Source organism: Sus scrofa, chromosome 17 (genome assembly GCF_054392235.1).
Source record: "Sus scrofa isolate SSC_HxYL_T2T_F1_AM1 chromosome 17, Sscrofa_HxYL_maternal_Yorkshire_Landrace_v2.0, whole genome shotgun sequence".
Taxonomy (NCBI): Eukaryota; Metazoa; Chordata; class Mammalia; order Artiodactyla; family Suidae; genus Sus; species Sus scrofa.
In genome coordinates, this window is record NC_139399.1 from 55,652,491 (window position 1) to 55,667,417 (window position 14,927).

At 44.4% G+C, this 14,927-nt stretch overlaps 2 protein-coding genes across 2 annotated transcripts; both read left to right on the top strand.

Annotated features, from left to right (window-relative positions):
• The first annotated feature begins 1,137 nt into the window (after positions 1–1,137).
• Positions 1,138–5,435, top strand: WFDC11 (WAP four-disulfide core domain 11). Its single transcript, XM_085004038.1, has 4 exons — positions 1,138–1,303; positions 1,529–1,677; positions 3,305–3,446; positions 3,959–5,435. The coding sequence occupies exons 1-4, from the start codon at positions 1,178–1,180 to the stop codon at positions 3,986–3,988; spliced, it is 447 nt and encodes a 148-aa protein (XP_084860164.1). The 5' UTR covers positions 1,138–1,177; the 3' UTR covers positions 3,989–5,435.
• Positions 5,436–7,377: 1,942 nt separating this feature from the next.
• Positions 7,378–10,364, top strand: WFDC13 (WAP four-disulfide core domain 13). The gene is made up of 2 exons (XM_005672984.3): positions 7,378–7,465; positions 10,216–10,364. The coding sequence occupies exons 1-2, from the start codon at positions 7,378–7,380 to the stop codon at positions 10,362–10,364; spliced, it is 237 nt and encodes a 78-aa protein (XP_005673041.3).
• The last annotated feature ends 4,563 nt before the right edge of the window (positions 10,365–14,927 follow it).

The following is a 14,927-nucleotide window of genomic DNA, read 5'->3' on the forward strand; positions in this document are numbered from 1 at the left end:
CCTCTACCACAGCCATGGCAACACAGGAACCTAACTGCATCTGTGACCACATGCATCTTGTGTAATGCTGGATCCTCAACCCACTGAACAAGGCCAGGGATGGAACCCATAGTCACAGAAACTATGCCAGGTTCTTAACCTGCTGAGCCACAATGGGAACTCCCTCGCTACAAATTTTCAAATAAAAAGTCATGATATATAACAACAAGCCTGATGATTTCTTTTTTATAAAGACAATTAGTGTTCATGTATCCGCACCTACAAAAGACAGGATAACATAACACATCTGCTGTAGGATTACTAGAAATACTTCATTGTCTACTTTGTACTTTTTATGTTTTAAGAATTTTGTGGAGTTCCCATCGTGGCTCAAAGGTTAATGAATCCGAGTAGGAATCATGAGGTTGCGGGTTCAATCCCTCACGTCAATCAGTGGGTTAAGGATCTGGCGTTGCTTTGAGCTGTGGTGTAGGTCACAGACGTGGCTCCGATCCAGCGTTGCTGTGGCTGTGGTGTAGGCTGGCGGCTACAACTCCGATTAGACCCCTAGCCTGGGAACCTCCATATGCCATGGGTGCAGCCCTAGAAAAGAGAAAAAGACAAAAAAAAAAAAAAAGTATTTTGCATGGTGATGGGTGAAAACTAAAGTTTTGGTGGCGAGCACACTGTTGTGAATATGGAAGTAAAAATATAAGGTTGTACATGTGAAACTTATAAAATGCTGTAAACCAATGTTACCCCCCAAAAAAGAATAGTGAAAACAATTTTATAAACTGAATTTGAATTTTTAAATTTTTAAAAATTTTTTACTTTTTTTGCTTTTTAGGACCACCTCTGAGGCATATGGAAGTCCCCAGGCTAGGGGTCGAATCAGAGCTACAGCTACTGGCTTACGCCACAGCCACAGAAACACAGGATCTGAGCCACACCTGCGACCTACACCACAGCTCATGGCAATGCCAGATCGCCAACCCACTGAGTGAGGCCAGGGATCGTACCTATATCCTCATGGATACTAGTCAGATTCGTTTCCACTGAGCCACAATGGGAACTCCAATTTTTTTTATTATTATTTTAACTTAAAAGAATTAAAATTTGTTTTCTCTTTTGGGTTCACCACGGCATAAGGAGTTCCCAGATCCGAGCTGCAGTTTCAACCTACACCACCGCTTCGGCAATGCCGGATCCTTTAATCCACCGTGCTAAGCTGGGGATCAAACCTGCATCCTCAGCACTGCAGAGCTGCCGCCGATCCTGTCGTGCCACAGCAGGAACTCCTCAATTATTTTTTCATCAAGGGAAGGTAATACATTTAAAAAAAATAGTTTTCCTGCAAAGGGAAAACATGAAGCCTGAGATGGAGAGATACCTTTGAGCAAAGTCAATGTCCAGTTTTGGCGTGTGCCTGTTGTTGGGTAGGGGAGGGCAAGGACAAAGACAAAATATAAAGAAAAATAAAGTATAAAGAAATTCCATAAGAATTTCCTCTTGTTTTGTAACTCTCTTTATTTATGATTTTGATCTCTAGCAGCAATTGGGAAGGAAAAAAATCCTGGCAACACCTGTTCAGAAGTTTATGGTCAACGTCATGAAGCTCTGGACACCTCTACTCATGACATTGCTCTGTGTGGTGCTACTGTCTGCGCGGGGAGCAATAAAGGAAAAACATAGCAACAGGTGATGAGGCTGATTGGAGCCAAAAGGAATGATGGGGCTGTGCTTGTTTCTGGAAAAATGACGAGGTCTCCTACCTGGCACACCTGACCCAGGACCCACCTTCCCTGGATCACCTACTGAAGAATCAGATTCCTTTCTATACCTAGAGATCCAAGACATTCCCAGGCTGAAGTCCTTCAATGCGTCTCCTTCCTACCTTGAAAGTAGCCACGAGTATCTTGCTTTTAGATGCATTTCATCCCACATCGAGCTATCTTTGTGGGGTGGGGGCACCAGTCCAGAGCTGCCATATTTTCCCATTCTTCCAGGAGCTCTGTGTCAACCTGTATGCACTTGGATGGGTATCTAAGGCATTTCTTAATATATATCCTTAATTTAGTGGTAGGATTCTTTCAGAATGTGAAAAGATAGAAAAGAGACATGAGATGGTCCTTCCTGGGGCCACGTTGGGGGTCATATGATGACAGAATGAAATCAATGGAAGAGGCTAAGAAAATTAGGTGAGAGAGGTAAGAATTTGGAGAGAGGCTGAGGTGGTTTTTATGCTTGTTTATCTTTTTTTGTTTTGGGTTTTTTGTTTGTTTGTTTGTTTTTGCTTTTTTAGGGCATACCTGTGGCATATGGAAGTTCCCTGGCTAGGGATCTAATCGGAGCTGCAGCTGCCAGCCTACACCACAGCTCACAATAATACCAGATCCTTAATGCACTGAGCGAGGCCAGGGATCGAACCCACATCTTCATGATGGATACTAGTCAGATTCTTAACCCGCTGAGCCACAATGGGAACTTTTTTTTTTTCATTTCTTTTCTTTCTTTCTTTCTTTTTTTTTTTTTTTTTTTGGCTGAAATTTTAAAGGCAGGGTCAGGGGAAGTCCCATCGTGGCACAGCGAAAACGAATCCAACTAGGAACAATGAGGGCCTAAAAAGCAAAAAATAACAATAAATAAATAAATAAAGGCAGGGTCTGTAAGGAAGGGAAGAAAAAGAGAGAAAATCTATTCCTTCCTCTCTCTGGTCTAGCCTCCCAAGCTCTGAAATCCATGTGGTAATGAGGCTGGAGGATTTCTCTGCCTCTGATCTCTCCCACTGTGAAAATGTAAATTTTATAGGAAGGCACATGAATGCTGGGGATATAAGGAGTCCTATCTCTGGGATGCTCAAAGAGGACCCAGAAGCCTGCCACACATAGGGACTGGAGAGTAGAAAAGGCAAAGAGGTCAGTGAAGATGCAATGGGGTCAGTGAAAATGCAGCAAGGAGGCTTAGGAAGGGGATTTTTTTTTTTTTAGGGCTGCATCCATGGCATATGGAAGTTCCCAGGCCAGGGGTCGAATCAGAGCTGCGGCCGGCAGCCTATACCACAGCCACAGCAACACTGGATCCTTCACCCACTGAGCAAGGCCAGGGATCAAACCCGTGTCTTCATGGACACTAGTCAGGTTCATTGCAGCTGAGCCACAATGGGAACTCCCACAAAGGGGATTTTTCTTAGCAAGCAGATTAGATACCTTGGTGGGGACTTGGGGCTGGGTTTCTAGGAGGGGCTGCCAAACTTCTGAAGGGCTTCTTTTCCTCCACTTGTCCATGTGGCCCCTGTCAGCTTCTTACCATCTTGTCTCGATTTCAGGGAGAAATCGTTACTTCAGGAGTGCTGGGGACTGCCAAATGTCCATGAATGTGACAAGAGGTGTTCGAGAACCTTTAGATGTGTCGACATCAATCACACATGCTGCTGGACCTACTGTGGAAACATCTGCTGGAAGAACACTGTGAGTTTGGAGATGTGTGCTTGGGTGTATGTCTCCACTGATTCTCATCTTCTCAGATACTGTTGTCCCTACACAGAGGAGTGGGGTACCCCAAATCCTAGGCACAGAAAGAGCAAAAGACAGTGTCCCCTAACTCTGGAAGGTAATTATCTGGCAAATAGACCAAGATACCAGCTTGGGGGCACCTTGCTTCTTTCATTATATAATAACGCCTATGTTGTCTTCAGTGTATTTTGCAGCAGTGCGCTCTATTCCCATTTTTTCAGTCCAGATTTCTAGCCATTGCTTCCATAATCAGACTGTTCCATGAGCCCTTTGAGCTCATCCAGGCTCCACATCTCTGCCTTTCTCTGTTCAATGAACCAGTACCCGTCTAGTCAGAAGTGGACAAGTCCTGTTACGACAGGAAGTATTCCTGTTGTCTGATGAGAATGAGTAATATTGGGCTTGGGAAGGAATTCTCACATCTCAGAGGGCCCTAGCCTCTAAGCATCTAACTTTTTCTCTTATAGGTAATCACTGAAAGACAACTAAAACCTTAACTTCCCCCTGGGACACCAGTCTATTCTCATCGAGGGCTGGGCAGCAGTAAATCCTTGGGAAATAAACTCATTTGCCAACAGTGGTCTTTGGCTACTTTCCACTCCGTTCCACCACCCTTGAATGCCGATATGACACCCCCCAATATTTTTTCCATCTTATAGTGTATGTAAGTTTCCAACTCTTGCTTCCCCGTTTGATTACCTTAGAACTAGTAGGCAAACTCATGGGCTTCACAGACTAGAAGTTTATTTCTCGGAGTTCCCATCATCATGGCACAGTGGAAACAAATCCAATTAGGAACAATGAGGTTGCAGGTTCGATCCCTGGCCTTGCTCAGTGGGTTAAGGATCCAGCGTTGTCATGAGTTGTGGTGTAGGTCAAAGATGTGGTGTGGATCCAGCATTGCTGTGGCTGTGGTGTAGGCCAGCAGCTGCAGCTCCAATTTGACCCCTGGCCTGGGAACTTCCGTATGCCGCACACTGGGCCCCAAAAAGTGTGTGTGCGCACACACACAAATAATAATAATTTTAAAAATGAAAAAAAATTCTTTAATGTTTTAAATTGTCCAAAGAATTGACAAAGAAGGCCTTCTACTCAGTATATTCTAGATCAGTGTAAACTTGCTATAGCACCAAGCAAGGATGGTATGAGAAAGGTCACAGGTCAGTTCCCTTGTGAATATATATGTAAAATCTTGTAAAAATAGCACACTGAACCAAGCAGTATAAAAATAATAATATGCAATGATCAAATTAGATTACTGGAGAAACACAAGAATGGTTCAATGTTAGAAAATCTGAAATGTAATTCAATACAGGAACAGATTAAAGGAGAAAAATAATGCTATCAATTCAACATGTATAAAATATAACTAAAATCTCATGTAACAATAAAATTTTTCTTTTCATTTTCTGGAATGAAAGAGAATTTTCTATACCTGATAAAATATGTGAGAAACGTTAAAACAGACACTATCACACAACCTAAATATCCATGACAGATGAATGATTAAAGAAGAAGTGGTTCTATTTGCAACAGCCAAGACATTGGAAACAACCTAAATGTCCATCAACAAGAGGAGTGGATCAAGAAGATGTGGTACATACACACAATGGAATATTACTCAGCCATTAAAAGGAACGAAATACTGGCATTTTTAGCAACATGGATGGACCTAGAAATTATCATGCTAAGTGAAGTCAGCCAGACAATGAGACACCAACATCAAATGCCTTCACTGACATGTGGAACCTGAAAAAAGGACAGACTGAACTTCTTTGCAGAACAGATACTGACTCACAGACTTTGAAAAACATGGTTTCCAAAGGAGACAGTTTGTGGAGTGGGGGGATACACTGGGATGTGGGATGGAAATCCTATAAAATTGGATTGTGATGATCATTGTACAACTATAAATGTAATAAATTCATTGAGTAATTAAAAAAAGGTGTGGTACATATATATAAAATGGAATACTATTGAGTCTTTAAAAAGAATGAAATAATACCATTTGCAGCAACATGGAAGGACCTGGAGATTATCATACTAAGAAAGTTAAGTCAGACAAAGAAAGACAAACATCATATGATATCACTTATATGTGGAATTTAAAATATGGCACAAATGGGAGTTCTTGCTGTGGCTCAGTGGTAACGAACCTGACAAGTATCCATGAAGATACGGGTTCCCTCTGGCCCCGCTCTATGGGTTAAGGATCCGGCATTGCCACGAACTCTGGTATAGTGTGCAGATGTGGCTTGAAACTGACTTTGCTGTGGCTGTGGTGTAGGCCAGCAGCTGCAGCTCCAATTCAGCCTCTAACCTGGGAACGTCCATGTGCCACGGATAGAGCACTAAAAAGAAATATATATATATATATACAGCACAAATGAATCTATCTACAAAACAGAAACAGACTCACAGCCATGGAAAACAAACTTACTGTTACCAAAGGGGAAAGGTCGGGGAGGGATTGGGATTGGCAGATACAAACTACTATAGATAAAATAGATAAGCAACAAGGTCCTGCTGTACAGCACAGGAAAATATTTTAATATCCTATAATAAACCATAATGGAAAACAATGTGAAAAAGAATATATATACACACACACACACATAGTTTATATACACCAGAAATTAACACAACATTGTAAATCAACTTCAATTAAAAAAAAAGACACTATCTAAAAGCGGAAACTTAAGAAGCTTCCATTTAAAATCAGGGAGTTCCCGTCGTGGCTCAGTGGTTAACGGATCCAACTAGGAACCATGAGGTTGAGGGTTCAATCCCTGGCCTTGCTCAGTGGGTTAAGGATCCAGAGTTGCCGTGAGCTGTGGTGTAGGTTGCAGACTCGGCTTGGATCCCGCGTTGCTATGGCTCTGGCGTAGGCCGGCGGCGACAGCTCTGATTAGACCCCTAGCCTGGGAACCTCCAAATGCCGCGGGAGCGACCCAAGAAATGGCAAAAAGACAAAAATAATATTAATAAAATAAAATAAAATCAGGAATAAGACAAGAACATTATCACCATGCCTACGCAATCCCATGCGGAGGTCCTGGTCTGCTCAACCAAGCATTAACAATGGCACAAATTTCAAAAAGGGAAAATACAGCCGTCATTATTTGCAGATGATGTTAACCACATAGAGCACTGAAGACACCAAGAAATTATGATACACACGGGAGAGTTTAGCAAGGTACCAGCTACCAATCAGCATACAAAAGTCATTCATCTACACTAGCAACAAACAAAAACAAATGTAGAAAGTACCATACTATTTACAATTTTATACTAAAATTCACACCTCTAGGAATAACTATAACAGAGACATGCCAGAAATTCTCATGAAAAAAATTATGAAAATTTTGTGAAAGGAGGAGTCTTGTTGTGGCTCAGACAATGGACCTGACTTTGTCTCTATGAGGATGTGGGTTCGACCCCTGGCCTCACTTAGTGGGTTAAGGACCCGAAGTTGCTGCGAGCTGCAGCATAGGTCACAGATGCAGCTCGGATCCCGAGTTGCTGTGGCTGTGGTGCAGGCCAGCAGCTGCAGCTCCAATGCAGCCCCTAGCCTGGGAACTTCCATATACCATGAGTGCAGCCATAAAAAGAAAAAAAGGGGGGGGGATTGTGAAAGGATATTAACAAGATCTAGGTAGATGAGAGACATAACAAGGTCAAGATTAGGGGGATGGCGGGGTATGGATTTGAAAAGAACCTGGCCTTGGAGTGGGCGTGGTTGGGAGGTGATCGGATTTCCACCAAACTCTCCTGGCTGGAGCGCACAGTGACAGGCCAGTCCCAGCTCGCCTTCACTGTGCCTTCTCCTCCAAGCTGTGTTGGTCACAGCTCCGGCCAGGACTTACCCGCCCGTCTCACCGGCAGCATGAAACCTGCGCTGCTTCTCCAGCTTCTGCTGTTGACTCGATTAGCACCTCAGCTGGTGTCTGGGAGTCCCAAGCAACATTTTACCAGTAGGTGCTGGATTGGGCCCAGGGGAGGGAAGAAGCATCCAGAGACATGAGAGAATCTGAGGTCTGGGCACGTCTCATGAAAAAAATACAGTGTCACATTCAAGAGTCCAAGTTTCATTGTCCATAAGATCTAGGTTCGAAGCCCTGATCTTCTGCTTACTGGGTGATCTTGGGCAACGTGTCCGGACCTTGGATTTTATCTTCATGATGATTATAATGAGAGTGGGATGGTCGGGAGGAGAAACGGAGTTGAATCACACAGACAGAGAGTGCCTTACTGGACCACGGTAAATGCTCACTCGATGTCAAACTTGGTAAATGTTATCGGCTTCATTATCCAGCTTGTTCTTGCTGCCCCTTGTTCCTTCATGGATGCTTAGGCCAATTTTTCAAGCATGAAAAGAGAGGGAAATTAAATTGGGAGAACTTAAGCTGGAACCTACGTAATCTCTGCCTTGGAGGATGTAGGAGGAAAGGAAACAAAGTCTTGCATTTCATTTCACATGTTAAAAATGCAGGAGTTCCCGTCGTGGCGCAGTGGTTAACGAATCCGACTAGGAACCATGAGGTTGCGGGTTCGATCCCCGCCCTTGCTCAGTGGGTTAACGATCCGGCATTGCCATGAGCTGTGGTGTAGGTTGCAGACGCGGCTCGGATCCCATGTTGCTGTGGCTCTGGCATAGGCTGGCAGCTACAGCTCCGATTAGACCCCTAGCCTGGGAACCTCCATATGCCTCGGGTGTGGCCCTAAAAAGACAAAAAAAGAATACTGGCGGCTCAGAAGAGGACTATGTGTAGTAGCTCATGTGTCTAGGGAGGCAAGGGCTGGTTTAGGGGTTCTCAAAGATGGGGTACAGGTCTGTAAGACTGAGGAAGGCTAGCTGCAAGAGAGTGGGAATATCCAGGGTAGAGTTAATTGAGAAGCAAGGACTAAAATTTGAGGAGAGACACAAGAGATATAGAAGACTGGCCAGAACCATCATGAGATTGGAACCAGATACCCAGAAGAAGAGGCAAAATCGAGACGGCCAACTTCTCTAAGATCCTGGCCAGTGGGCTCCTTCCCCACACTGTTCCATGGAGCCCCAAGCTCGCCAAAGTGGTGATCAGTTCCAATTTCTTGCCCTGGTCCAATGAGCTGTGGGATGTCTAGGATGCCCAAGGTGAGTGCTGAGTGCTGGTCTCTGCCAGGAGCTCAGGCCTTGGCTTCTCACCCACCAGCTCCAGTGCCATTTGCTGTTATAATTATAGCCCCAACTTCATTCATCACATATTCCTTTCAGATCAGCACAATATCCTGCGAGTCCCTTATAATCGCAAATATCTGTGGGGCAATAAATCAACAAGGGCTTATAGAATGCGCCTCCTATGACATTTGCCCCAAAGAAAAGGTGAGTCAGAAGGTACGAAAATTAGGATCTGGCTGAGCCTGGATAAAGGGGTTAGTGGGGTTCATCCTTAGTTGCCTTAGAATTCGAGAACAGAGAGGAGGTGTTCCCATCATGGCTCAGTGGTAATGAACCCGACTAGTAGCCATGAGAACGGGAGTTCCATCTCTGGCCTCCATCAGTGGGTTAAGGATCCATTGTTGCCATGAGCTGTGGTGTAGGTCACAGGCGAGTCTCAGATCCCATGTTGCTATGACTGTGTTGTAGGCCAGCAGCTACAGCTCCAATTCAACCCCTAGCCTGGGAACCTCCATATGCTGAGAGTGTGGCTCTAAAAAGACAAAAAAAAAAAAAGAAAGAAAGAAAGAAAGAAAGAAAGAAAGAAAGAAAGAAAGAAAGAAAGAAAGAAAGAAAGAAAAAGAAAGAAAGAAAAGAAAAGAAAGAAAGAATGGAGAGAAAATTGTGAGCTGGAGTCTTGGGGCGGGATCCCCTCAGATGCACTCTCAGCTTTGACCTGACTACCTGGTGGATGAGGGTAATGGGATGTCAACAAGAAATCTGATGCTTCTCTATCAGTGCAAAGTGGGGGATCTGGTGCTCTGGCCTCCTAAGGCCTCCTAGAGACCTAAGAAGAAGGAACAGCTGATCTTTGCATCCCATTCTGAAATACCCATCCTTCTCCCCATGAAAGAAGCCACCCCCACCCCCGCCAAACTCATTTGCGGTTTGGGGTCTAGCATTCCAATCCCAATAACTTTACTGTGCTGTGTGGTTTCATCCTTTCCAAAAATCAGCCCTTTTGCTCATTCTTCCTGAACGCAAATAGCACGTGGTAAATCAAACTCTAGGATAAACTACATTGTTAGCAAGAGACTGTATGACTTGCTGGAGACCCAGAGCAAATGGGCCACACATCCCTCCCTAGCTCACCACACACACCATTCACTCCCTTGAACTGGACCCAGCTAGGGTCTCTGGGGACCTGGCATCTCATCTGCAAAAAGATGATGAATAACCAGTGGGTGCAGGATTCTGCCAAACTCTGTCTTCTGAGGGTGGGGGCGTGTCCACAGCAGACAGAAGTTCCTGGGCCAGGGATTGAACCCGAGCCACAACAGTGACAATGCCAGGGAACTCTCAAACTAGTCCCCAGGGAACTCTCAAACTCTCTTTTTCATCAAATATCCAAGCGCTGGTTTTCCCCGCTGAGAAGTCAGAGGAAGGCAGCAATGAAAGGCAAAGCCCTACTCCACATCTTTGTGACCACATGAGGGCCATCCGTCCTCTGGCAGTTCCTTGGGCTTCTGAATGTCACTCCAGCCTGTTTGTTCAAGCCCTTCTCTTTCCTGTTCTGTGTTCCAGGGTATATCCTGGAACCTCCACCCTGCAAATCGGTTCCTGAAAACTGTACTCATTTCTGCACATTGCAGGAAGATTGCCATGAAGGATTTCAGTGCTGTTCTGCCTTCTGTGGCATAATCTGTACATTGAACAAAAAGGGTAGACAATGAAAGGTAAGGGGCTTCTCATGTCCAACCCCAACCTTAGAGCTGCTGGTGGGACAGGGCAGGGTCTGTGGATGGAGGGGCTAATTGGTGTGTTCAGAGAGGCAGATACAGAGCTGCAGCGGCCGGCCTACACCGCAGGCACAGCAACACCAGATCCGAGCCGCATATTCTATCTATGCTGCAGCTTGTGGCGTTACCGGATCCTTAACCCACTGAGCGAGGCCAGGGATGGAACCTGCATCCTCCCGGACACTATGTCAGGTTCTTAACTCTCTGAGCCACAACGGGAACTCCCATGAGCCAGGTTTTTTGAGATGCCATGGGTAATCTATTTTAGTTTCACTATTGTTGTTCTAGTCTTAAATATGAGGAAGCTGATGCCTGGAGAGAGGTCCCCATTGTGGCACAGCAGAAATAAATCCAACTAGTATCCATGAGGATGAGGGTTCAATTCCTGGCCTTGCTCGGTGGGCCGGGGATCCAGCGTTGCTGTGAGCTGTGGTGTAGGTGGCAGATGCGGCTTGGATCCTGCGCTTCTATGACTGTGGTGTAGGCCGGCAGCTATAGCTCCGATTCGACCCCGAGCCTGGGAACCTCCATATGCCAAGGTTGCAGCCCTGGAAAGACAACAACAACAACAAAAAATTACCTGCCCAGGTCCCACACGCGCCATCAGTCAATGCATCAGCCTTGTCACCTAATCCAGGGCCCTGGCAGCATTAACTGGAAAGTCTGTTCAATCCACGTGTCTCCGTGTCTGCTCCCCGCGATCCTGCAGCCTGTCCTCTGCAGAACGCTTCCCCTCAACTGACCATGACTGCTCTGGAGACCCTGGTGTTGGCTGGGAAGATCAGGTGGGGTAGGAGAGGACAGTGCCCCGAGGACCTGAAAAACACTGCTCATTTGATTCCCAGAAAGGGCAGCGTTGAGCTGTGTACTTCCCTTTGGTCTTTACAAATTAGTTTTTGTAAAGATTCATTTACATTTGCTTTTGAAAACCTCGAATAGGCTGGAGAAAACAAGCAAAAAAGAAGCTTGGAAGTATCCCATTCACGAGGCAGACTAGGGCAGAGTAAGGGCTATCGGTCCTGGGCTGCTCTGGGACTCAGTCCAGCCCTGCCCTCGATGACCTGCTCCTGCTGGGCATCTCCAAGTCCTCAGGGCTCCATTCTCTTTGTCTGTAAAGTGAGCTGAATAACACCTGCCTCCAGGGGTCTCACGAGGCAAGATAAGACCGCACAGGTAAAGTACACACCACAGCGCCTGCCGGAGTCTACGGGAACTGTCACCATTACTCTTCATGTCTTCCCAATGCTTTCTTTACCCAAAATTCTTGTTTTGTAAAGGAATCAAAGTTTGCCTTCCACCTTAAATGCTGTGTTTTTAAAAAATGTCTCTAGGTTCCATACACATTAGCTGCCAATGAAGATGAGCATCGTGTCTCTGATCTTTGAAATATCGTCGGCCACGGAACAAGGCAGAGCTGTGGAAAGAGCCCCATCCCTGAAAGATCATGTGATTAAATCACATGATGAAAATCAGCTAATTTAACAATGATCTACTAAACCTCCAGCTACTGTAGAAGATGCTGCTTCCCTCTGCAAGGCCCAGGTACATGTTACCCACTTGGAAAGGTGTGGTCACCCAGTCCCATGATTCTACGTCCCCCGCATCGCATCCCCTCCAGGTGAACGTTTCCCAAGATGAATGCATCACAATTCCACGTCCTCCTCCTCTCATCTGCGACACCCTTCTAACCGGGCTGATCCCTGGTAATCCCTGGCCCAGAGCTGGAAACATAATTCAGGAAGCTCTGCAGTCGCCTTTATCACCACGAATTGTCCAGAGGTGGTTCCAGAGGAGCCAGGCCTCTCGCCTTAATGTTGGCCCATTCAAACTGCAGCTGTCACCGTTTGAATCATCTGACCTTGATCTGTCCATTACCAGAGCACTGGTCACAGGAGTCTATTTAAATGTAAATTTATATTAATTACAATTCTACAAAATAAAATATGCCATCAGCTCCTCAGTCTCACTAGTCACTTTTCAGGTATTTGACAACATCAAGTGCCTTGTGGCTAACACATGAAATGTTGCAGGACATTCCGTCACTGCAGAAAGTCCTATCAGAAAGCACTGCTTTGAGTTTATAACACTGGTATTGATATTATAATGGCTAAGTAAAGATCATGATATCAGAGAATATTACAAGGGGTGAATATTATTGAAACAAATTTTTTGGAGTTCCCGTCATGGCACAATGGAAACAAAACTGACTAGTATCCATGAGGACACAGGTTCAATCCCGGGCCTCGCCCAGTGGGTGAAGGATCTGGCATTGCCATGAGCTGTGGTGTAGGTCACAGACAGATGTGGCTCGGATCTGGCATTGTTGTGGCTGTGGTGTAGGCCGGCAGCTATAGCTCCAATTCAACCCCTAGCCTGGGAATCTCCATATGCCATGGGTGCAACCCTAAAAAAGCAAAAAGAAAAAATTTTTTTTTTTTACATTTGGTGTACTGGTGTTTAGTTCCAGTTATTCGTAAAGGAATAAAATTCCAAGATATGTACTAATTGTTGAAGCAGTATCTGAACTTTTTACTCAGGGTATAAAATGAGGGTGGTACGCGATGAGACTGAGGCAGGAACAGACAGGGAAGGAACTTGGAAAATGGAGATTTCCCATTTCATAGGCACCCACGATATGGTTTTTTTTCTAACTGAAAGATTCGGAGATGATGCAGGAATGGATTCATGTTTTGGGAGGATTATTTGGGTGTTGGACTGGAGGACCCACAGGCATCACGCCAAGGGAAGATCTTTACTAAAAGACATACTGATGAATAATAATGTGGACAAAGATGCTCATCCATATTACTGAGGAATACAAAATACTTGAATCGACTTTAATAGTCAACAGTAGGAGATTACTTATGTAAATTATAGGAGACCCTGTGTGAAATGAATGTATTCCTGGTAGGCTATAGAGTGGGACTTTTTTCCACTGTCTCATAAGAATTTTAGCTGAGACTTCATAGCTAAAGACAATCATCTATGTTCCAAACTCATTCTGTGAAGTCACCCTCACCATGATACCAAACTTGGCAAAGACAGAGAACATATCGGCCTGGAGTTCCCACTGTGATGCCGCAGGATTGGCAGCATCTCTGGAGATCTGGGATGCAGGTTTGATCCCCAGTCCAGCACAGGGGGTTAAAGATCTGTGTTGCCACAGTTGCAGCATAGGTCACAACTGTGGCTTGGAGCTGATCCCTGGCCTGGGAACTCCATAGGCCATGGGGCAGCCAAAAAAAAGAAAAAAAAACAAACACACAAACAAACCAGAAAATACAGGCCAGTATCACTGAAGAACATAGATGTAAAAACCTTCAACAAGATATTAGCAAATTGAATTCAACAATACATTAAAACAATCATGTACTATAATCTGATGAGATTTATCCCAGAGACACAAGGATGGTTCAATATCCACATCAATCAAAATGATATACCACATTAACACATTGAAGAATTAAAATGGTCAACTCAACAGATGCAGGAAAGCTTTTGATGAAATTCAACCTCCCTTATAAGAACTCTCAACACAACTGGTATAGAGGAAACATACCTCAACATAATAGAGACAATATATGACGAGCCTAACATACTGAGTGATAGAAAGCCAAAAGTATTTCCCCTAATATCAGGAACGAGACAAAAATTCCACCCTTGACACTTTCATTCAGCGTAGTATTGGAAGCCCTTGCCACAGGAGAGAAGAAAAAGAAAAGAAATCCAGGGAGTTCCCATAGTGGTTCAGTGGTTAACGAATCCAACTAGGAACCATGAGGTTGAGGGTTCGATCCCTGGCCCCACTCAGTGGGTTAAGGATCCAGCATTGCCACAAGCTGCAGTGTTGGCCACAGACGTAGTTCAGATCCCATGTTGCTGTGGCTGTGGTGTAGGCTGGCAGCTGCAGCTCCAATTCAACCCCTAGCCTGAGAAATTCCATATGCTACAACTCTAAAAAGAAAAAAAGAAATAGAGACAACAACCCCATTTATAATTGCATCAAAAAGAATAAAATATTGGAGTTCCCTTGTGGCACAGTGGAGTAAGGATCCCTGGCCTGGGAACTTCCACACGCTGGAGGTGCATCCAAATAAATGAATAAATAAATAAATAAATTAATTAATTAATTAATTAAATATTTAGGAATAAATCTAAGGAGATAAAAGACCTGTGCTCTGAAAACTATAAGACAAGGATGAAAGAAATTGAAGACAACATAAACAAATGGGAAGATATACCATGCTCATGCATTGGAAGGATAATATGGCTAAAATGACTATACTACTTAAGGCAGTCTGCAGATTCAGTGTGATCCCTATCAAAATACCAATGGCATTTTTCACAGAACTAGAACAAATAATTCTAAAATCTGTATGAAAACACAAATGACCTTGAACAGCCAAGATAATATGAGAAAGAAGCATGAAGCTGGAAGTATCACACACCCTAACTTCAGACAATACTACAAGGCTATCGTTATCAAAAAGAGACCTA